General features: G+C 54.0%; 8 protein-coding genes across 8 annotated transcripts; 5 read left to right on the top strand and 3 right to left on the bottom strand.

Annotated features, from left to right (window-relative positions):
* Positions 1-1,038: 1,038 nt before the first annotated feature.
* Positions 1,039-2,495, top strand: CC84DRAFT_1204102 (uncharacterized protein; the record flags this gene model as incomplete). The annotated part of the gene is made up of 3 exons (XM_018181881.1): positions 1,039-1,080; positions 1,133-1,433; positions 1,486-2,495. 3 exons carry the CDS (start codon positions 1,039-1,041, stop codon positions 2,493-2,495), a joined length of 1,353 nt encoding a protein of 450 aa, XP_018039215.1.
* A 1,942-nt stretch (positions 2,496-4,437) lies between these two features.
* CC84DRAFT_1115627 (tricarboxylate transport protein-like protein) lies at positions 4,438-5,824 on the top strand. Its single transcript, XM_018175432.1, has 4 exons — positions 4,438-4,497; positions 4,550-4,621; positions 4,685-4,831; positions 4,985-5,824. Exons 1-4 carry the CDS (start codon positions 4,480-4,482, stop codon positions 5,651-5,653), a joined length of 906 nt encoding a protein of 301 aa, XP_018039214.1. The 5' UTR covers positions 4,438-4,479; the 3' UTR covers positions 5,654-5,824.
* CC84DRAFT_1174263 (hydantoinase) lies at positions 5,736-8,918 on the bottom strand (the record flags this gene model as incomplete). The annotated part of the gene is made up of 4 exons (XM_018180087.1): positions 5,736-6,699; positions 6,761-8,665; positions 8,749-8,817; positions 8,866-8,918. The coding sequence occupies 4 exons, from the start codon at positions 8,916-8,918 to the stop codon at positions 5,736-5,738; spliced, it is 2,991 nt and encodes a 996-aa protein (XP_018039213.1).
* A 388-nt stretch (positions 8,919-9,306) lies between these two features.
* Positions 9,307-11,555, top strand: CC84DRAFT_1194879 (NCS1 nucleoside transporter family protein-like protein; the record flags this gene model as incomplete). The annotated part of the gene is made up of 4 exons (XM_018181371.1): positions 9,307-9,517; positions 9,567-10,832; positions 10,883-11,041; positions 11,290-11,555. 4 exons carry the CDS (start codon positions 9,307-9,309, stop codon positions 11,553-11,555), a joined length of 1,902 nt encoding a protein of 633 aa, XP_018039212.1.
* Positions 11,556-11,984: 429 nt separating this feature from the next.
* Positions 11,985-13,385, bottom strand: CC84DRAFT_592844 (uncharacterized protein). The gene is made up of 3 exons (XM_018186803.1): positions 13,297-13,385; positions 13,171-13,247; positions 11,985-13,120 (listed from the first exon to the last, which is right to left on the bottom strand). The coding sequence occupies exons 2-3, from the start codon at positions 13,234-13,236 to the stop codon at positions 12,209-12,211; spliced, it is 978 nt and encodes a 325-aa protein (XP_018039211.1). The 5' UTR covers positions 13,237-13,247; positions 13,297-13,385; the 3' UTR covers positions 11,985-12,208.
* A 1,284-nt stretch (positions 13,386-14,669) lies between these two features.
* On the top strand, positions 14,670-17,255 carry CC84DRAFT_1115624 (FAD binding domain-containing protein). Its single transcript, XM_018175431.1, has 2 exons — positions 14,670-15,624; positions 15,672-17,255. Exons 1-2 carry the CDS (start codon positions 15,137-15,139, stop codon positions 17,161-17,163), a joined length of 1,980 nt encoding a protein of 659 aa, XP_018039210.1. The 5' UTR covers positions 14,670-15,136; the 3' UTR covers positions 17,164-17,255.
* Positions 17,256-17,692: 437 nt separating this feature from the next.
* Positions 17,693-20,577, bottom strand: CC84DRAFT_592788 (uncharacterized protein). Its single transcript, XM_018186802.1, has 6 exons — positions 20,158-20,577; positions 19,856-20,018; positions 19,674-19,804; positions 19,422-19,625; positions 19,006-19,372; positions 17,693-18,826 (listed from the first exon to the last, which is right to left on the bottom strand). The coding sequence occupies exons 1-6, from the start codon at positions 20,469-20,471 to the stop codon at positions 17,804-17,806; spliced, it is 2,202 nt and encodes a 733-aa protein (XP_018039209.1). The 5' UTR covers positions 20,472-20,577; the 3' UTR covers positions 17,693-17,803.
* Positions 20,578-20,807: 230 nt separating this feature from the next.
* CC84DRAFT_1162684 (uncharacterized protein) lies at positions 20,808-21,442 on the top strand. Its single transcript, XM_018178063.1, has 3 exons — positions 20,808-20,848; positions 20,897-21,027; positions 21,074-21,442. The coding sequence occupies exons 1-3, from the start codon at positions 20,841-20,843 to the stop codon at positions 21,229-21,231; spliced, it is 297 nt and encodes a 98-aa protein (XP_018039208.1). The 5' UTR covers positions 20,808-20,840; the 3' UTR covers positions 21,232-21,442.
* The last annotated feature ends 607 nt before the right edge of the window (positions 21,443-22,049 follow it).

The raw sequence follows: 22,049 nt of genomic DNA, 5'->3' as shown, positions 1-22,049 counted from the left end.
CTCTGACACGAGATAGCTGATCGCTGGCGAGATTCAGTCCGCGGACATCTACAGCGCGGGCACTGCAATGTTGCACCAGGGTGAACCGCTGCCACGGTCAGCCAGACATTGTCGAGCTTCGAATCATGAGAACTGCAAATCTTGGTGAACAGTCTGTGCATAGCGATGCATGCATGTTGAAGAGTCCGTGTTGGAGACCGGTCCATCGAGCCAGAGAAATGTCAAATTCTCAAATGCACTTCTTCTGAGCCATCAAAAACACAGCAATGCTGGATGGTCCGAAGGATGAAATGGAAGTCAATGACCCACCATTTCAATGCGAAATTTCACAGGCAGTGCGTCGAGTTTGCATCCGCTAAGATTTCCACAAAGTCTGCAACCCAAACGCCCCACAATCAGTGAAAGACAGTCACATTCAAGAGACATTTATGAGATACCAAGACGGATTGTGATCCAGAGAGCACAATGATACGGGGCCATGAACAGAGGGCGCAGCCCCACAGCTCTCTTTCCCAAACGATCTTATGCCGTCAGCAATCACACAGATCGCGTTCTCACAATGGGATCCAACACGTGTAGTATTTCATGGCTGTGCATTAACGCCCCAAGCGGGGCCGTAATCTGCCGTAACGACAATCTCCGCTGCCTCGAACAGGGCAGGAATATCACCACGCGATGCACAAACCGCCATTTTCAAACACAGCAGTGGGTCCTAATTGGCTGTTGCTCACGCACCGAGGCATTACTTTTGTGTGGAGTGATGCTGTCCTCATAGGACACATCTGGAAGTCCGTCTTTAGCCTTGACACAGCCTCACGATGTCGATCTCTTTTCTGTTTCGTTTTAAGGATACCATGGTCACTGTTCTGTTCAGTTCCTTCTATGTTTTTTGTTCGGACATCGAACTATACACTGCGCAGCTCTAGTAGCGAGTCCAAAAGCTGCGAACCCAGGAGTCTCCGGATCTTTTGTCACGGCAAATCCAAAACCGCTGTTCTAGCATTTAGGTGACTGCATCGCGTGCTGGGTATCGACAGGATGTTCCCCAATCAGCGCTACTTCGCTTTTCTTCTGGTTCCTGTATGTATTCCATCACTTGCTCGTTGTAAAAGCCTGACCTATTCTTACACAGAGTGCCCTTGCGCTCCCTGCAGCTCAAGCACAATCCAACTATATATCATCTTGTGGCCCGGATTGGATGGCTATCAATGATGTGAAGACAAATCACGGAACTGTGCAGCGGGTCGGATACAACACCGCAGTCGATTCGTTCTGCAACAAAGCTGGGGGCGTCTCAGTAGGTGCAGGTGCTTACACCTCCATGGCAACACGCGTCTGGCTTGACTACGGTAGCAACCCTGAGACAACTGGGCTGAATGGTTGGGTCTACTTTGAGATACACAATAAACAGAGCAGTACGCATCTAGTCAACGGTAAGGGCAGGAAGCATATGATTAAACGAGCGACAACTGATCCATTAGCAAGCTGAGAGTTGCAAACAATATCTGAAAAAGCTCTCCGAGAACACCAGTGGCAACTCATGCTACGGACCAGGAAACAAGGACACGAAAGGAGGCACTTGGCAAGTTGGAAGCGATGCTGTCTCTTACCACGCACTCGCGAACAAGTTCCCTCCAAATTCCGATTCGGTGGATAAGATCGTAACGCAGACTGGAGCAATCTCTGCGCTGGGTGACGGCGGCAAGGGCAACACGCTGGATCCTTTCCCAACTTATGCCTTCAACGATGTTACTCCCTTCGCATGCCACTCGCACAATGATTATACCCGCGACAAAGCGCTATACTCCGCTCTAAGCGCCGGCTGTATCTCTGTGGAAGCAGACATCTGGGTCCACAGCACGAAGCTCGTTGTTGGACACACCGATTCCGGGTCCAACGGCCAGACCTTCGTCAATCTCTACGTCAACCCCCTGAAGAAGCTTATAGACGAGCGAAAGGCAGTATTCCCTACGAAGCCCGACCAACCGCTTTCCCTGTTGATTGACTTCAAGAACAGCGGCTCCGACGCAGACAAAGCGTGGGATCAGCTTGTTGCCGATCTCCAACCCCTCCGAGATGCGGGCTACCTTAGCCACTACGATGGCAGCTTCAAGCAGGGTCTCGTCACCATCGTTGCCACTGGTAACGCGATAAAAGACCTTTCCTCATCTGCGCCATCTCCCATCGCCAAGGCCCTTTCTGATGCGACGAACCCTCAACACGCGATCTTCGTTGATGCTGTCATCCACAAAGATATGTCGCGCTTTGACTCGTCGAATGCTTACTACGCGAGCGCGAAGTGGAGCGATGCAGTGCCGAAAGGTTTGCCTATTTCTGGGGATTCGAAGACTAAGTTGGATGAGGCGCATTCTAAGGGGTTCAAAGTGAGATATTGGGATATCCCGGGCAAGGATAGCTGGCAGCAGATTGTAGACTCCGGGGTGGATCGGCTCAATGTGGACGACCTTCAGTACATCGCAGGTCTAGATTGGTAGATTGATCTACCAACATGGTTCAGAAATGTACACTTGTATTGAGCTACACGATATCTGATTTGGAAAAAAAGAAAAAAAGAAAACTGGGTTCGTGTACTCATACACCGAAAACCAGTGAGTGCCTGCTTGTAGTGGCGCATGAAATGCTACATCAGGCCGATACGGTCGATACCTTCCCATCCCTCCACCTCACCGGCAGTCCAGATTCTCCTCCTCCTTGCCCGCCTTCGCGCCCGACTTCAACATCATCTCACGGTGCTTCTCGAGAGCCTCAAACCTTCTTTTTCCAGCAGCTTGCTTCCTGCGCATCCTTGCTTGGTTCGCCCAGTAGCTGTACTTCCTCCCGGACCCCTTATGTCTCGCCCGTCGATCGTTGCCTGAGTCAGGCAGGTCTTCGTACTCGCCGTTTGCCTTGGTTTCCACAAACTTGAGCTTATTAAGCTGATCTGCCTCTTCTCGTGCTATTCGCTCGCGATTCTCAATGATGCTGGCGATGAAGTCGATGTCGCTGGGCGATTTAGTGGTCTTGGACTTCGACCAAGACCCCATCGTCATACTGCAGATAAAGTAGATCGCTAGAGAAGGGTTATTAGCGCGCGCTTTCGAAGCTGTACGATGTAGCAACATTTCGCCGAGACACGTACCGCACGCTGAAAGGCAGAATAGCAACGTAGTTCCCAGGCTGACTGGTTCATTCATACTTCCGACGCGGCGCTTGATAATTTCGAGAACTTCGAAAGGTGTGTAAAATGCGACTCGCAAGCAGTGGTTACGACCGACTGTGTGGTTACTCATTGTCTGTGCGAGTGTTTGTGCTTATGATAACGGTAAATTGGGTACAAATGCACGGGAAATGTGGCCGAGCTTGGTGAAATGTAGGTGAAGGCGTCTTGGTCATAGACTCACAGAAGCGGAAGGCAGCATAACGGCGGTAAGGACAGCTCAGCTGTTCATATCAAGGCCCCTGCGCTTTCCATACATAAAGATCGGGCAGTAGTTCAGAGTGAACCCGGACTGAATTTGGTGTACCTATGTAGGTACGGTATGGCGCATGTCAAGAAAATTATTTCGAACGGTGCCGCAGTGCACCTTCCGTTGCTTCTCTTCATGCACCGCAGTTTGTGATAATCAATCAGGTTTCAATCTAACGTGAGCTGTCAACGGGCTTGTGTTTGACATCCACACGTCCACGTAATGGCAGTCCAGGTAAGAGTCGCGATACTGCTTGCCCGTTCAAACAGCCACATCTTGACATTGTCGGCATGCAGCCTTTCTTTTCTTGACGAGCATTCAGAAACCGTCCACAAGACTTCTTTATATCACCCAGTTTCTAATTCAGCTCCTCATCGAAGGTTATTCGTGCTCCACGAGGAAATCGGCGAAATGTAGTCAGAATCAAGGGCTCTCGTGAGATTTTCTGGGTGTCACTTTGATCTGTATTGTAGTATACAGATCCAGACTAGCATAGGGTTCCCGAGCGTTACTGGTCATAGCGACTATGTTGAAGTTGCTTCATTTAATCGACGACACGTCTCTCAATTCACCACAGCGCACGTGCGCAGAGACTAGCGTTCCTACCGCCTGCGTTTATATAAACACAGAAGCGTTTGCTCGTTCCGATTCACTACTACTGGACAGGTTCCCAGTTGACGACCACACAAACATGGCGACGGAACGCAGTGCGCTGGACAACTCCGACAACAATCTCAAGGCTCTCTGTGCGCAAGCATCTGTTATATCTCGCCCCCCAACCGTCGACCCTCACGAAAGCGTCATGTAGTACCTGAGAAGTGAATGGAAATACTATGGTGTTTTGCAGACACGGAGTGTTGACGACTGGGAAGCGCGAATGCACGTGACATGACGAATTTGTGATGCGCTAACCCTTGATTCGGCTCTCGGTTACGAACAAATGCCTGCAGCTTTCCTAGCTACGCGTACTTGACATCTATACTTCTACCTATTATCCAGAATTCGCGATCCAATGGTGTCTGCCTCAAATGTACAGTCTCATCTCATGCTCATCTATACTGACACTGACAATTGACTGTTAGGACTCGCAAACGCCGCCGTTAGTCTCGCTCGCCGCCGGCGGTGTAGCAGGCGGCGTCGAAGCTTTCACGAGTGTAAGACTCCAACTAAGATGACGATCAACCAAGTATGAGATTTGACATAGCGTCTCTTTCCAGTACCCTATGGAATTCGCGAAAACAAGAGTGCAATTACGTCAACAGAAAGGCATCCCGACACCACGGAATCCTTTTCGGGTAGTCACACATGTCTACCAGACAGAAGGTCTGAGAGCTTTGTATAAAGGTTGTGCCGCTCTCGTAGTGGTAAGAAACCTTTTCCTTCGTTTCTTGAAGAGGTCACATCCTTGGCCTGTTGATCTAGTGATAATCCTCGTATTCCATTACCTCATATGTCGGAACTGGTTTTCCGAGACATTCCCGAACAGCAGGATAGAACCAAATGCCAACGTGTGCCAGGGATCAATAGCGAAGGACGGAGTGCGATTTCTCTTCTTCGATCAGATCAAGCATGCGTTCGCTGACAAGGAGACGGGCACGCTTTCACCTGGTCGCAATTTACTCGCTGGCATGACAGCCGGTGTGGTCGCCAGTATCACAGCGGTCACTCCAACAGAACGCATCAAGACAGCTCTGATTGACGATGCCCGCAATGAGAAACGATTCCGGTCCGGATTTCACGCCACCAGGGTTATTTGGCACGAACATGGAATTCTAGGCTTGTATCGTGGCTTCGCTGGGACGACGCTGAAGCAAGCCTCGGCGACCGCATTCCGAATGGGAACATACAACATTCTGAAAGACTACGAAAAGACGAGGAATATCGAACAGAATACCCTGGTGAATTTTGCCAACGGGTCAGTTGCTGGTATTGTCACTACATTAACGACGCAACCCTTCGATGTCATCAAGACTAGAAGCCAGTCTGCGCAAGGTGCTAGCACAGCGGAGGCCGTGAAGAGTGTATTGATCGACTACGGCATTCGAGGCTTTTGGAAGGGCACAACAATGAGGCTTGGCAGAACCGTGTTTAGTGGAGGCATTCTCTTCACGAGTTACGAGGCGGCGGTCAAGATCATCGAGCCGCTGTACTCGGGCGTCAAGCATAAAGTGGTTGAAGTGGTATAGAATCTGTTCCTAGATTTTGCGCAGCATTGCATCTTTTCTTTCACCTAGTTCTATCCGGTTGTCTAACTGTGCAGGTTACCCCCTACGGTGTTACATTATACTCATCGATCACGCTGACCGGCTTCACGAATCTGCCCAAAGGCTTATACTCCAGATGGTCCAGCCCGAATCCTTTCGGTCCCCCTATCTCGATACCCCTAGGAGTAGTCCACCGCTCGCTCGCGGTGATGCCAATAACCAGTACCAGTAACCCATAGCGATATTCAGGTGTCCCGATGGCCTCGCCGTTTTGCGCGTCTATGACCGAGATGAGGTCTGGCACAATAGCTAGTACATCCTCATTCTTCTCGTCGCCTGTCTTGCTCTCCACACCCTCATGGAGCCTGACTGCAGCAATGTTCTCATTCTTGAAGGGGATCTTGATCTGGCCAGCAAACTCTGTGCCTTCAGTGCCCTCAACTATGACCTCGCCATAGATGTGGCCCATCCAGAGCTTGCGCTCTACACCGACAATTTTCCCTTTGAACACGACACGTCCCGTCTCTGGTCCTCCCACAGCGTCAATAATTGACTCGGCGACACTATCAATGTGATTTTCTTTCCGCGCGCGAGCCACTTCTCGACCGATTCTCCACGACAGCGAAATCGTATGCTCGACTGCCCATCTGCGTGTCTCGGCGCCTGTAACAGGGCCATCGGCGGTGCCTACGTGGCTTCCCATTTGACTCAACGCCGCTCTGATCACTTGCTCGACTTTCAAGTCGCTCGTCGCAGTCGGCATGTACAAGACGTTGCCATTCCCATCTGCAACAGAGACGGGCGCGAACACGATCTCTCTCTCGCCGAATACAACAGGAGTTGTTTGCCACTTTGTAGGATACGCACGTCCCATCCAGTCACCATCCACGCATGGAATGTTCATGTTGGACGATGCGCCTAGCACGAGTCCTTGAAGCCCGTTCGAACCGCCGATCTCTAACGGTATGATGTGTGTGGCGCGTCCGCCGGGAAAGAGCTTGTACATGTGCTCTTGAGCATCCATCATCCTGCGTGTTGGGTCAACAATGCATCTCGTATACGTGTTGATTGGGAGGATATAAAACTTACTCGTCTCCAGCGAGCTTCTCGATGCCTACCGTCGGACTCCCTGCGCCGCCACCACTCCCTATCCGGTCACCATCCGCTAGGTCATCTGGACTCACAACGCGTATAACTTGACCTTTTCGCAGCATTTGGCGCACTCGCAGCATGGTGGAGTAAGGCGAGCCGCCCCCGCCTGTTCCCAGGATGTAGCAGCCGATGGTGATCCACTGGAGGTCGGTTTCGGAAATATGCCATTCTCGCTTTGTCACTTTCGGTCTGTAGCGTGAAAAATCAATATCCACCGCGGGGTCGTGTTCGACGCTCATCGCTTCAGTTGATGGCGTAGTATTGTTGCCCGGCGAATAGCTTGGCTCTATATCCTCTTGGTGAGTAGAGTTGACATGCAACGTAGCAAAGTCAGCTGATCGTTCATAGTCGAAGTCTCCGGCCGCTCTCACGATGAAGCGAGTCTTGTGTGCGATGTATGGCAGCGGCAGCGATTCTACCTCGACGACCTCTACCGAGTCTGCTGATGCGCCTGCTGCTATCGTCTTGCGTTTGGCCTCCTCTTCTATCTCGGCTTGCAGCTCTTTCGCGCTTCTTTTCTCGGTAGACTTCACCGTATCGATTACCGCACTTACGCGTGCCATTGCAGCGCCGATTGCGTTAGCAACACCGGACCACTCTGGCTTGATGACTCGACTTGCTCCTCTCAGTTCGTCGGGCGCGACTACAGCACCTCCACCGACGAGCAGTACAGGCAGGTCTTCGGGAGAGGTCTTCATTGTGTCGATGATCTCTTCAAGCATGCGTTTCGTTTCCACTTTGAAGGCATCAATGTCATCGCCTGCCAGCTGTCCTCGAACCTTCCTTGGGTCACCGATTTCAAGGTCCTTGGCTGCCGCGACTATGTAATCAGTCGCCGTCGGTACATCTCCGCCAAACACCAAAGATTTCTCTGGAAGCTTATAGCCGACGGACTCCGGTCCTACATGCAGCTTTCCCTCTATCCTGCGCACGAGCGAACCACCGCCTAGGCCAATACTCTTCACATCTGGATAAGAGAAGTTCATTCGGACACCAGAAAGCTCCGAGTATGCTGCTTGTTGCCTTGGGAAGCCGTTGGCAAGGAGTAGCCCCACGTCTGTCGTGGTGCCGCCCACATCAACTACCATCATTGGCTCGCCATGGTCCTGCTTTCCGACCAGAAACGCAGCTCCTCGCATGCTGTTCGTTGGACCTGAGCTGAACGTGCGGATTGGTAGCTGTGCAGCTGCATCTCCGGAAAGAAGTGTGCCATCGTTTTGGGTGATAAAGACAGGACAGTCCAAACCAAGCTTTTTGATGGGTTCTTGAAATGAAGCTATTGTTCGTCGTGCAAAAGAAAGCACGGATGCATTCAAGATGGCTGCGTTTTCCCGCTCCAGGAATCCCAGGTTCGCTACAGTCCTACTCTGGACGACATCGACATCGCCCAATTCCCTCTTCACGATTTCCGCCGCTCTTTCTTCTTGCCTCTCTACCGTATCGATGGGCGAAAAGATTCCGTTGATGACGATACTACGGATTCTCTTCTCTTTGATGATCTTGCATTGTTCAACGATTTCAGCTTCTTGAATGTCTGAGATGAGGTTGCCGTCGACTTCAAGACCACCTTTAAGCAGGGCATGATGCCCGAGGATCATGTTGCGTAGAGGGATTGGCCAGTCAATGCAGGGTGGAGCATGTTTGCTGAAAGGAGCGCCGAGACGGATGACAGCAACGCTCGAAAGGCGTGTACGATCCCTCGTTATCACTGCATTGACGAAGTGGGTCGTTCCTATGGTAACGCTAGCTACCGATGATGGCTCAATCGATGCAGATTTGAACATCGTCGTGATTGCTGCCGCGATGCCATGGCTCGGATCAGTAGTCGTTGGTGCTTTGTGCCTACGACCTCGGTCAGTGATGCGCCACAAGAAACGCCCAAGTATTGACATCCCAGGCTTGCGTTATTGGCATCTCTCACTTACCACGCGACAATGCCCCTGCCTATCTCTTGCGACTTTGCGGGATCAAGAATTACTCCGTCGGTGTTCGTGCTCGAGTCTGTTAGTCGCTTTGCGTGCACAGGCGACGTAATCACTCACCCACCGACATCCACGCCAATCCGAAGATTCCTCTGCCCAGACGCAGAATGCATGGTGTAAACTGTTGTCTCGAAGCAACCGCGTGGAAAGAGGCGAACAAGCAGCTCGGAAAGATCTGATAAGATACGTGACAGCTGAAGGTCGGACGGCAAAACTCCGAGGGTGGGGTAAACTCCAAACCGTTGCATCGCAGGGAACATCTTGATTCCTATTCGACGAGCCATCACATTCACTGTTACATTGGTTATCGATTGGATAACATAGAACCCCGCACTCGCTCTTTCCTTGTATCACGACTGCTGATCTGCACGTTGGGCCAAGCGCAACTTCAACCCATCCCAATGTTTCTTATCATGCGTCCCGTTCCCAGATCATCGGATGCCACATGCGGTACTCTTGTCGAATTCTTCGTCTCCCTCCGCTCTGATACCAGGTAGAATCATGGCTATCCGCCAGCGATTTGCGAGCTTGAATGAGAGTGTTCGGCTCCGGGGTGATGCAGCGCACCACGAGCAGACAGATGCGTGGAGTAATCGCGATCTCATTCCGCTACCGCCGTCGAGAAGGACTTGGGGCTGGTTCAACTTCTTCGGCTTCTGGTCAATCGCATCCCTGAATTTGGCCAATTGGCAGACACCGAATACGTATCTAAGTACGTCCCAATGGAAATAAAAGATGGGCTTTGTCCTAATCATGCGTAGCCCAGGGCCTCTCAGTACGCCAGGCTATGCTCGTCATCGTCGTTGGCCGAATGCTCATTGCCATGTTCTCCACCTTGATTGCCTGGGCCGGTCTCAAGTGGCATATCGGCTTTACGGTCCAAAACAGATACTCGTGGGGACTGCGTGCCAGCTACATCCCTCTCTTGCAGCGCATTCTATTGAACTTCATCTGGAATGCTGTCCAATGTTGGAATGGTGGCCGATTATGCGCGGTTTGTATTACCGCGATTTGGCCCTCATTTGCCCGGATTGAAAACACATTCGGCCCAGACATGCCAACGACTACCTATGAGTTCGTCGGCTTCGTGGTCTTCTGGTTTCTTTCAACACCTTTCTTGTGGCTTAGACCGGAGAAATTCAAGATCCCGTTCCTCATCGTGTGTACCTGGTGTAGCGTGGGTATGTTGGCGTGGATGATCTGGGCACTGACCGTCGCAAAAGGCGTGGGGCCTCTCTGGAAAACAGGTCAGCAGATCCCGGCTGGATCATCTTGGAGTTCGTCCTGGCTTATCATGGCTGGGATCAATCAATCTGTTGGCAGCCTCGCGGCCGGAATTACAAACGGTTCAGACTTTTCGCGATACGCCTCAGCTCGCAGGCACTACGTTATCGGTACCATTACCAGTTGCTTAATCACTGGCATTTTAGTGTCGCTGATCGGATTGGTCACTGCTGCAGCCGCACAAAAAATTTACGGCGAGATCTACTGGAATCCTCCGGATTTACTCATGGTCATGATGGATAGCGGCAATGGATCGTCGAAGGCACGCGCTGGAGTGTTTTTTCTGTCAGCTGGCTTTGCATTTACCGCCATGTTTGAAAACATATGCGGCAATGCCATTGCTGGTGGCATCGATCTGGCCGGCCTATTTCCACGCTATATCGATATTCGGCGGGGAGCTATCATCACGTTTCTTGCTGCATGGATTGTCCAACCCTGGCAGCTAATCAACCGTGCGACGACGTTCATCTCTGTCCTGTCTTCTTTCTCAGTATTCCTTGCCCCCATGATGGGGATAATGGCGTGCGATTACTACATCCTCCGCAAGCGAAGAGTGAGACTCAGTCATCTCTACCGGACCGACGATTCCATATACTACTTTTGGAAAGGCATCAATTGGCGAACCATTCCAGCGTGGATCTGCGGATGGGCGCCGACTATCGGTGGACTTATCGTAACGGTTCGCATGGACCCGAGCCCACCGAGACCACTTGTACAACTATACTATATGGCATTCCTTATCGGTACGTGTTGATACTTCAGAGTTATTTGCGTGCACCACTAATCGTGTTAGGCTTCTTCATCAGTGCGACGGTATTCTACGTTCTCAACCTCACATTCCCGGTACCCGACATGGACCAAAATGACGACGTGGACGTATATGGCACATTCACCGCGGCAGAAGCACGCAGAATTGGCGTCATTCCCCTTTCTGACGATACTTCTCCGGCTGGTATCATTGACCCAGAGTATATCCAGACTTCGGTGGTCGGCGGGGAGAAACGCAAGGTAATGCAGGAATACAACGCATAACCACGGAGGAAGGAAGTATAGTGTGCTCACCAATCAGCTTCCCTTGAGAGTTCTATTTCCGGATTACTTTCGTGGGGATGTTTGATGACGGGTGGTTCTCGTTTGCGGAACAGTTTGCTTTCACGGAGTTGTTCCTAGGAGCGGGGGACTGTGAGATTCTCGCTGCAGAGTACTCTTTCAAGATCGCGCAGCCGCACTCTGCGATGGACTTCGTCCTTGTGTTCGCGCAGCCGACCGCCGCGGATAAGTTTGCGGGGAAGTTGCTGTTGGCGCCTGCAGGGATCTGTTCTTCTATGCTGGGGATTGCAAGGATACGTACGCACGGGATTTGCGGGAGAGGCGTTTCCGAAGCTCAAGAGGACGACCACGACTTACAATTTCCAAGAGGGAGTGTGCTTGGGCAGAACTTTGCTACCAATGCAAAGGACATGTAAGCGGCGGTTGTCAAGTTTGTAGATGAGTTGTAGTCACAGAGCAGGACGAAGAAGTCAGTTTAGTGGGGTTGTGCTGGAAACAGCACTCGAGTAGATATTGCGGGTCACATGGCTGACTATCGGCATCTTCGATTACGCTCGTTACAGATGGCGCCGAGAGGCGTGTTCGAACCGCCACCCCGTCTCTTGTAACCGAATACAAAATCTAGCAAAAACTAAAAGCCACTTCGGAGTCCGGTTCAGAGAAACCAAGAATTTGATTTTTTGTTTGATTTTACAGCGCAGTTTGGAAAAGAAAAACTTATATAGAGGAGTTGATAGGAGTAGGGCGGGTGGATGAATGATTGAGGCAAGGCGAGGTGAAGTGACTGCAGTGACTTGACACCGCCCGCTGGAAATGGTCTCTGTGTCTGGACGTCCAGATGTACACTAGGTGAAAACATGATGTGTTGTCTTTGTATATCAAGAGCTATCGCGATCAAGTCGTATGGCTTTCAATGGCTCTTTAGTGGTGACTCCTTCTCTGCTCGTGTCGTTGAGAACATTCAAACGTTATACAGCTTCACTTCGCTGCAACCCTCGGCCCACGCTACTTTTCCCATCCCACCGTGTACGCCTCCCTACGCTAAATCCAAAAAACATCCTGTCCATTGCTAAACGACATGCGCCGGCTCTGTGCTCACATCCGTCTGACTTTTATGCCCCCTCCTCCTGTCGTCCTCCCCCCTCGACGAAACCGACCACTCCACGCTCTTAACAATCCCCCCATGCGCATCGCTCACCTCGCGTGTAATCTCCTGCTCGTCGCTCCGCGCATCCGCTTCCTGCTTTCCTGTCCATTTCCAGTCGCTCTTCATCTCGTAGTGCTCGCCCGTCACATCAAACGTATCCAGATCGTCATACCCATCCGTAGGTTTTCTTGAGCGGCCCGTGCCGCTGCGCTTTGCAGCGCTCTGCGCATGTGCCTGCGCGCTGCTGTTGTATCCCGAGCGCTTGCTCGAGGCGCGCGTCGACGCGAGCGACGGCACGCAGCTCGAGAGAATGTACTTGACCGTGGGTCCGCATGCGCCGACGATGGCGATGCTGGACTCGATAGCCGAGTACGCGGATTCCACCGAGTAGGATTTCGCTTTGCCAAGGAACGCGTTGTACAGCCATATCATGCGCGCGATGCCGACGGCGATAAGCACGACGCCGAAGGACAGGAAGGAGATTGTCATAACCTTGCGCCGCAGCGGCATCTGCAGGTCCCAGATGATCCAGGAGGGCATGAGCAGAACGAGCGCGTCGGTGACCAGCACGATGGTGACGTTGCCGAGGACGTATTTGTCGCCTTGCATGCAGTGCCCGGGGATCTCGGGGTGCCATTTCTTGCGGAGGGGAAGGCAGGGAACGAGTGCGACGCAGGTGGATATGATCATGTAGATGAGGTTGATGATTTGGATGGCCCAGAGGGAGCGTTGGATCCATTTGTTTGGCGATCGAAGTTTTTGTAGAGACCACAGGAAGGACATCTTGACAATGCAGACGACAGGGTTGTATTCGGCGCCGAGCGCGAATTGCAACTTTCCGCTGTTAGAGACGCTGAGGATGTGGTGGATCAGATCAAACATGCCTTGTTTGCGCGCACCCAGTCTATCGCCATGAAATTCACATCTTGGTCGTGATAACCCGTCCGCATCTCGAGCGAATCTGCATCCGGTCAATTCCGCAACTGGCACACGGGTACCGGTGTCCTTACACAAATGTACAATGATGCTGTTCCCCAGCGACAGCACCCACCCCAGAACAATCAGTGCGTCGTCTGTGATCGTCAACTCTGCCCACCAACGCAGCAAAGATCAGCGCAGTTCTTACCTCCTCCAAGCGTGCGATCGACCCGCTTCTTCACAATCCTTACAGCGACAACCAGCCCTGCGATTCCTGGAAAGAGATACAGCAGCGCGATGAGCAGGGGCTGCAGACCTTTGCTTGGGTTGGGGTTGAAGACGGGCATGCCGCCACCTGGCATTGAGCCCGGCGTCAACGGGGCCGACATGGTGTCGTGTGGCCGTTACGATGGAGACGTGGGCCTGCAGCGCATGTATGTATACAGTCCCTCGTTGTACGACCGCACGAGACGTTTATTACATATCGCTTGTGCATGTGCCTAGCGAGAGCGTCAAGTTGTCGGCTGCACTCACGGGGTTCCAGAGCCACTCACACGCAAGGGAGGAGCAACAAGATTTAGGTTCGAGCCACGGCCTGCAAGACAACCATGGCGAAACGTGTTGCGCTCTCTCCGCGGGACGCAGGTCTGATCCTCCGGAGGAAGCGAGGCGGGATACGAAGACTGGCCTTGAGAGAAATGCGAGGAGGATGCGTTAGGGAGGGGCTCCCTGCAAATAAGGCGGCGTGCCATGATGGTTCAGGAGCAAGCGGCCGTGTAGGGACGGGATGTTGATGCTTTGGTGAGTTAGTGCGGCGGCTAGTTCCCCTGCGATCTCAAGCAGGGACTAGTGACGCGGCAGGACAGCCGTCTACAGACCCTAGAGAAAGTTGGATCAGTGCAAGGGGACCGGGTTCTCGGGATACGATGGCCCGATGCTCTGCGAGCTTGCAATCGCAAGTCCAATGGAGGATCCCGTTGTCTACATGAGACTCTGCTCGAGGATTCGATGGCTGCGTGCTGCGTGCAACATGTGCAGCTTTACAGACGTGTACACCAGCGGGTAGCTTCCGATGCCGCGGTAGAAGGCGTCCCGGATCGCGAGCACCGCGCCTCTTCCTCGAATGGGCTTTGCGAGCTGTCTGTCGAATGTTCGAAGAGGGGTCTCGCCCAGGGCTGCATGGCTTTGCGGCTGGTATCATTTGGGTGTTTCCACATGGAGTAGTCGTCCTGCAAGCGAGATGGGCTATCGAATGCACTAGCACGACTGGGGCATGGCGCTACACGAAGCGGCATGTCGACAGGCTGCCACTAGCTGCGTGGGGTCTCTTCGATTGCGCCCCATGCGTTCCTTCGGTCGAAATGCGGATGGGACGTGTCGCTTTCGCTTCTCGACAGGCTCTGTACCAGCGTGGATGCTTTGCAGAAACCACGGGCAGAACAAGGTTCGCATCAATCTACCAGGCCGCAAGACATGTCCCGACAGCAGCGGTGCCTGGAGGGATCTAGAGTGCTCACCTGCACGTCGGGCGCACGGCAGGCGCATCAAGGCCCCTCAGGGTCCCGTACATCCAAGCCCACAAATGGGAACGCGAGGCCCGAGCCGCGTGCGCTTCACGTGTTCGGCCCAGGCACTGTGCGCCCACAGAGTCGGCGCCCATCTCCATCTGTCTGCGGCTCTGGGTGCAGGTGCGCGGCGTGGCTTCGCCACTCGATATCGTACTGACTCGCCCCACGATTCCGTCAGGCCCACTGGCCCAGCAAGCGCGCAAGTGCCGAACATGTCGCGATGGCCGGAGAGATGATTGCGCTCATCCCATTGCAGCTGCTCTGCCATCTTAAATAGAGTGGGAGTCGCAAAAATGGAGCTTTTCCTGCCGAGCACAAGATCGTCTTTGCCTCCAGCAGCATCTCCAGCAGGCCGTCCTTCAGCATGCTGGCACCTCTCGTCCTCTCTTTGGCCGCTGTGCTCGTGAGAGCCCAAGAGCCCGTGCCTTCTGTCCCTGCGTCCATCTCTTCCGCAGTTGCTCCTGCTGCGACTGAGGTGCCTGCAGACTCCACCGATGCGGGCGTGCCATTGTTTGAGGAGGAAACGACTCAGTTGACGGACGCTGTGGTCGCTGACATTGTCAACACCCCGGAGATCGAGGAATACGCCCATCTCTTCGCCTTCGAGAACACCACAACGCAATTGTCCGAGCGCGCCAAACGCCAGCGCCGCCTGGCCAAGTGCAAGTCTGCGCCTGGAGATTTATTGTACCCTGCCAAGCTTGTCTGGGGCATCTTTGATCTCCTGCTTGGTGGGGCATTGGAGCCAATTGTCCCGCTTGCCTCGTACTGCTACAAGGACTCCGAGTTCGACAACTACAACGCCGACAAGTGCGCTGCTGTTACCGCCGGTTGGACAACCGGTGAGCTCCAGTAAGACTTCCCTGAGATTCGTCAATTTTCAAGTCTGATATTTGAAGTTACAATGACCCCGGCTCCATGATGTTTCCGCTGTACACTGGTCCCACATGCCTGCTTCCTGGCGACGTTGCATCGCACGGCAACTGCACCCAGGGCGGCTATTCTGCGTACTCTGTCCATGTGACCAATGTGGCTCAAATTCAGTTGGCTGTCAACTTTGCACGTAGCTCGAACCTCCGCCTCGTGGTCAAGAACACTGGCCACGATTACAATGGAAGGTCGACCGGAAGAGGCGCATTGAGCCTGTGGACGCACAACTTGAAGGGAATCCAGTACATCAACAACTACAAGAGCTCCACCTACAGCGGTCCTGTTTTCAAGGTGGGAGCTGGTGTGCAGGGCTACGAGCTGTACCAGGCTGCCGACAAGTATGGCGTGTCTGCTGTTGCGGGCATCTGTCCTACCGTCGGCGTATTTGGTGGCTATTCTGCCAACGGAGGCCACTCCCCGTTGATGCAGCTTTTCGGAATGGGTTCCGACCAGGTTCTGGCCCTCGAGGTCGTGACTGCTAGTGGTCTCTTCATCACTGCGACGCCGACGGTCAACAGCGACTTGTACTGGGCTCTGCTCGGCGGTGGCGGCGGAACCTTCGGCATCGTTACCTCAGCTGTCGTCAAGGTCCACGAAAAAGTTCCCGTGACGGTCGCTACCTGGAGCTTCAATTCCTTCATGACTGGTCCCGAGCCATTCTGGGAGGCGCTCAAGTTCTTCTGGGACGAGATCCCCAACTACAACGCGAACAAGACCTACTCGTACGGTACCATCATCAATGCCGGTGTCGGCTACCTGTACACCATGGCCCCTTTTTTCGCGACCAAGAAGACCGTCGCCGAGACCAACGCTATCCTGAAGCCCTTCTTCGACAAACTGACCGCACTTGGCATCCAATACGAGTTCAACGCCACATACTACGACACCTTCTACCCCGCCTACCAAGCCAGCTGGTCCGACGACGACTTCCACATCGGCAGCACCGCCGGCACCCCCGGCGTCCGCCTCGTCCCCACCGACAACTGGGCGACCGAGACTCTGCGCAACCAGACGTGGTCCGCGATCCGCGGCGCCATCGACACAGCCCCCGTCATCACAATCTACAACCAGCGGCCCGCGACCCAGGACAAGATCATCAACAGCGTCAACCCGGCCTTCCGCAAGGAAGAAGCCATGGTGCTCATGATCAATGGGGTTGCGGACCCATCCACCGCGGCGGGACTCAAGCAGGCCGCGGATGACTTCGCGAACAAGATCATGGGGCCCCTGAGGAAGGTGACGCCGAATGGGGGCGAGTACGGCAACGAGGCGGATCCGTGGAACACCAACTGGAAGCAAGACTTCTGGGGCGACAACTACGCGCAGCTGGCGACGCTCAAAAAGAAGTGGGATCCCACGGGCTTGTTCTACGTGCACCACGGCGTAGGCAGCGACGAGTGGGTGGTCGACGACGGCGACCGCGGGATCCCGACGCAAGATGGGCGGCTGTGCCGGGTCTAAGACTCGGTTGCTTGGAGCGGAAAAGTTTGCCTTCTTTTGTAGATATCTTTGACAATACACATCTCTTAATCAAGTCAAGTAGCTTGGTCCACAGCGTTCGACTGTTGATTCATGCTGTGAGACGCTGCATACTGCATGATGCAATCGTCCCGCCCTTTCAATGCACACAAACAAGTTACATCGTTTCCAACCCCGGCAATGCCCCTTGCCCAGCAACATCACCCTAGCCTCGCAACGCTGCTTGCCTACCTAACATGACCACCCCTTACCACCACCCTTCCCCTAGCAATGCACCCCCTTTTTCTGCAGCTCTACAAAAAAGTCCGCGACAACGTGGCCTGCACTTGAACGCCGAGGCCAAGAACACGAAGAGCACATGGTATCATCGAAATGTACACTTTACATTTGGTATTTCGTGACCCGTGCTGTCACAGCACAACCCGCCCGCTGCTACACGACACGAAAGCGCCGCTATGCCTACCCAAGAAGCTCCGCCCGTCCGCCAGTCCAGAGGAGCAACATAAGTGTACATGGTCATGATACAGATCTCTTCCCGTTCCGTCCCCGGCGTATCCACCCGCCCGATCAATCCGATACATGGGTGGGTGGCTCGCTGCTCACCTAGGCGTTCCCATGGCGCCTACGCAGCAGCCTGCACCTCCACCACCGCATTCCCATTGCCATTCCCATTCGCCTCCTCCATCTTCACCTCCCCACCACCCGCCTCAGCCAGCACCTCCGGCCTCCACACCTTGAGCAGCTGCCCCGCCTTCGGCTTCGCGCGGTCATTCTCGCGCCACAGCTCCGCCGCAATCTGCACCACGACATCTTTGACCGGCGGCCGGAACATGTGCAAATACTGCAGGACCTGCGTCGCCAGTCCGACGCGCTCGGGGTCCTGCGCCATGGTCTTCATGCGGGATAGGATCTCGTAGTCGAGGGTGGGCAGCTCGGAGTACAGGCGGATGAGGCCCTTGTCCTGGGGGGCGACGTACGGGAGGATGCCGTCGATGAGGCGGAGGGCGCAGCGGTGGTAGTGGCCCTTTGGCGGAGTAATGCCGTTCGTGCTGGATTTCGCAGACGATGCGGCTGCGGTTTGCGCGAGGATGGCGTCGTTGTACCACTCCTCGTTGAGCCAGGAGACGGCGACATCGATGCGCTTCTTCCAGTCGCGGATGACGTAGTCGTAGAGCAGATCTCGTATTGATTCGCTGACGGAGAGGCTTCCTTTGATGTTCTTCACGGCGTACTCGTCTTTGATGCCATCGTTTGGGTCGTCTAGGCCGGCGCTTGCGCGGGTAGCTAGTCGGGTGGCGATGGTAATCCAGGCGTCCCGACCGTAGTCGCTGGCCGCGAGGCGGTTGAAGCCACCCTTTGTGGCCTTGCCTTTCTCCTCGAGCTCGCCTATTAAGCCGAATGTGCGCCGTACCGCGAGCTCGCCGTGTTGCTGTACCTCTTCGACGGAGAGACGAGGTGCCTCAGGCAATTTGAAAGCTGCTGGTGCAACGTGTGTAATATCGCCGGTGCTGTCAAGTCTGTTCGCTACTTGCTCAGCATCCTCAGGTTCGTAGTCGTCTGGTTCGTATTCGTCTTCGTCGACAGGTGCAAGAGGCTGTTGTCTCGACATGGAATGACTAAGTGTAAGGTAGCGACTACGGACGACCTGCGAAGAAGCATTGTATTAGCGGCGTTCATATATCATGAGACAAACCCAATGTGTAGGAGTTACGTGGTGGTTCCCAATGCAGAGGGTCACGTGAGAGCGCGTTCACGCCTGACCCGGAAGCTCCGCACCCACGGGAAGTTGGCCACGTCTTGGCAATTATGTGGGGTTTCACGTACATTGGTAGCTTCAAGAAGTTTCTTCTCGTCAATCGACTGCAGAATAGGTATAAGGATCTGCTGAACAAGTGCAGGATCCTGAAACATCTTGACATCAAAGTTCGCAGCAGCGTTCTCAGGGTCTATGGTGTACAGCTGACGATAGCTCACAGGACCAGGAGGGAGAGGGGGCACTGTTGCGGCGAGCGTTGGAGGTTCAGCTGCCAAACGCTGTCGCTTTGCAGGGTCTAAGCCGTTAGTAGGTTCAGCGGGAGCTGGCCGCTTCCGGCTGCTCTCCTCCATTATGTCGTGTCGCATACGATGCATACGCTCCAAGAAATGTTGTATCCGACCATTGTTGGGGTCATTTGGCCGCTCAGTGGTATTCCTGATTTGGTGAGTTTGATGCACGGAAATGCCTTGACAGCGGAGCATACCTCTTAAGGATGTTCACAAGCAGAGCTCGCGTTGTGCGTTCTATGGCCTTCATGCTGACCTTGTTCTTGGGTGTCATGGGCGAGTTTGCCAATTTGAGTGGGTTGAAGTTCAGCACGCTGTTGAGGACCTTGTTTGCAACGACAGGCCGTCGATGGATCAAGACACCCAGGCTGTTGAGCACAGAGGTGACCAACAACGCATCACTGTATCCCGTCAGATATGTTCCGCCACCCAGTGCCATGCTATCTGACCTATGATCTCCATGTATGATATCTAGCAGTCGATCTAGCAAGCCGTGCCCTTCAGCCTCGAGGTGTACGTATGTCAAGAGCGGATGATCGCGGGGTACGAGGGCGAGCGAGACGTCGCTGTGATCGGGCCGCTGTACTGTGTGAGCTGATTGCGCGTGTGGCCGTGGGTGTGGGCATAGTACCCTAGGATCTATCACGCCTGGTGTCTGCACAAGCACCACCTGCTGCACGAACTTGACGCAGCATATTCGGACGCCTGGAGGGGCGGTGTTCATCCGATTCAGTATATTAGATTTGATGTCGATCATGGTCTGCCAGTGCTGTTTGTCGTTTGGGTCGGAGATTCTGCAATCAAATTCAAACATAAGACAGCGTTCTCAAGCGCGCAATTACGGGGGACAGTGGCAGGTTCCAGCGTGATCGCGCATACCTCCACAAGTGCTGCCGCAGTTCGAAGTCTATCTAGCATGTGGGGGTCACTTACGTGTGCCTGTATACCAGAGGATAGACGGAAGCTGCCGCCTGGACCGCGCCCTTGATGACGCCGCGGTCGTGCACCTCATCCAAATAGTACTTGAGGGTGTCGAGGACCAGCAACGCTATGGGCTGCTTCGCTTCTGCAGACCACATGGGCGACGCAAACATCTCAGCTAGGAAGTCGGCTCCAAATCGTTGCACCTCCAGCGAGGCATTTGAATTGGGGCCGATGAGCGGCAGCACACCGGGCATCAAGCTGGGGTAGTATTTGCTGTCGGTCAGCGCAAGCGAGCGCGCATGCTCTAGGTGAGTGTTCGCCATAGTGGAGGTGTAGTGGGCAGCAGTGCACGATGCGACGGGCTTTGTTTCTGCGATAAAGATGGGTGACGAACACGCGCCGGTGCAGCTAAACAGGCCAGCGAACGCGCGCAATCAAGCTCTGATGTCCTCCGCTTGGAGCAGTCTCACCCCCGGCCGCTTCTGTCGTGGAAAGAAGTTGAAGGAACGTGCGAACGGGAGTGGTGCATTCTACGTCAACGAGGGTGATGGAAGGAACGTCGCAGCGCTGGCGCGTGCTCGGGAAAGAGCGACGGACGGGTGCCAAGGCGGCCTGTGCGCGAAGCCTCAATTGATCACGGCGAGACATGCGACGCTTCCCCGCAGAGAAGTTGATCGCGACAAGCAGCCGCCATGCCTTAGTGAGTGCGCGTCTGCTCTGGCACGGCATGCGATGCTGACAGTGGCAGTAAACCGTTCCAGTCGACCTACTACGATGAGAAGATGCGGCAGTCGCCCGCGCTGCTGCGTGCTCGCGCCCCGTACCTGATCAAGAACACCATCACGGGCTTCGCTATATGCACAATGGTCATTGGAATCTGTACGGTCTGCCCGCCGCGTCTTTGTGCCATTCTCACAGTTTGCAGACACGTACACCATCAACGTCATCTCTCAGGACGAGTTCGACGATGTCGTGGTCCCCGACGAGCCCATAAAGCGATCAATCGTCCAGATGCAGCCGCAGCCGAATGCTCCGAGCACCACCCAGAGCGTGCAGCAGGCCGTTGCAGCGCGCAAGCAGTAGGATTGAGACCATCGCGAACATCGAAGGATTGCCCATACTGGTCACTGCAGAGCACGGTTCGAGACATCTGCAGCTGTAAATTGTGTATATATACATCGGCATTGCTGGCGTTAGGAGACATCACGGGGAAATATAACATCATTCTGTCTCGCATCTAGCGAGCTGTCCATCAGATACACTTCTCTACTCCATGTTGCAACAGGAAAACGCATGCTATGTGCTAGAGGGTACAGCTGAATCTGTGCTCCAATCCGTATGTAATGAACAAAGAGACTGTACGAGGAAGGAGTTTGCACAGCGACTTTCGCCATATGAGATTTTCTACCTGCCATGCGAGCCGGAGCGGGCCAGAGATTGAGATACCCAGCGTGTCGACGCCTCGGGACAAGCAGCCAAGAGATTGCTCACCTATCCCAAGCGCAATAGGGCAGGACCTTCAGGAGGAAAAAGTGGCGCAAACACTTGGCTGTGAGCACTTCTGCACGCGCTACGTTCCAACGAACATCCCGTTCCCTGAGTGCCTCGTGTGGATATTGGCGGCGGCCAGCATCGGATCTTCCGGGGACAGTGAAGCTTCGACGACCATTTGCTCAATCGCATGTCCTGTGGTAACTTGATCTACAATGAGTCTCCGAATCCGTAACCTGATGATGAATGGCCGGCGTGCACATTGACGCAAGAGGACGTAGAGCGGATACGCGAAGCGTTACTGGTAAGGGTCCAGGCGCCACTGCCGTCTCGGTTCGACGCCCCCATCAGCCTTTGTCCGACCTCACACCAACCCACCATAGGCGCATCATACAATCTACTCGCGTCGT

This window comes from Paraphaeosphaeria sporulosa (assembly GCF_001642045.1).
Source record: "Paraphaeosphaeria sporulosa strain AP3s5-JAC2a unplaced genomic scaffold CC84scaffold_3, whole genome shotgun sequence".
Lineage (NCBI taxonomy): Eukaryota > Fungi > Ascomycota > Dothideomycetes > Pleosporales > Didymosphaeriaceae > Paraphaeosphaeria > Paraphaeosphaeria sporulosa.
The sequence above is the reverse complement of the archived record's forward strand: the minus strand, read 5'-3'. Positions and strand labels throughout refer to the sequence as shown.

Bases quoted from the DNA above. Each gene is read 5' to 3' on its own strand.
- CC84DRAFT_1115627 (XM_018175432.1), top strand. The intron at 4,622-4,684 runs GTAAGACTCCAA...GTCTCTTTCCAG, and splicing joins GCGTCGAAGCTTTCACGAGT to TACCCTATGGAATTCGCGAA. The intron at 4,832-4,984 runs GTAAGAAACCTT...AACGTGTGCCAG, and splicing joins GTTGTGCCGCTCTCGTAGTG to GGATCAATAGCGAAGGACGG.
- CC84DRAFT_592844 (XM_018186803.1), bottom strand. From the start codon at position 13,236: ATGCGGACGGGTTATCACGACCAAGATGTGAATTTCATGGCGATAGAC. The intron at 13,121-13,170 runs GCATGTTTGATC...AACAGCGGAAAG, and splicing joins ACTGGGTGCGCGCAAACAAG to TTGCAATTCGCGCTCGGCGC.
- CC84DRAFT_1115624 (XM_018175431.1), top strand. From the start codon at position 15,137: ATGCTGGCACCTCTCGTCCTCTCTTTGGCCGCTGTGCTCGTGAGAGCC. The intron at 15,625-15,671 runs GTAAGACTTCCC...TGATATTTGAAG, and splicing joins TGGACAACCGGTGAGCTCCA to TTACAATGACCCCGGCTCCA.
- CC84DRAFT_592788 (XM_018186802.1), bottom strand. From the start codon at position 20,471: ATGGCGAACACTCACCTAGAGCATGCGCGCTCGCTTGCGCTGACCGAC. The intron at 20,019-20,157 runs GTAAGTGACCCC...ATTTGATTGCAG, and splicing joins CCTCTGGTATACAGGCACAC to AATCTCCGACCCAAACGACA. The intron at 19,373-19,421 runs GTATGCTCCGCT...TCACCAAATCAG, and splicing joins CTTGTGAACATCCTTAAGAG to GAATACCACTGAGCGGCCAA.
- CC84DRAFT_1162684 (XM_018178063.1), top strand. The intron at 21,028-21,073 runs GTACGGTCTGCC...CACAGTTTGCAG, and splicing joins CACAATGGTCATTGGAATCT to ACACGTACACCATCAACGTC.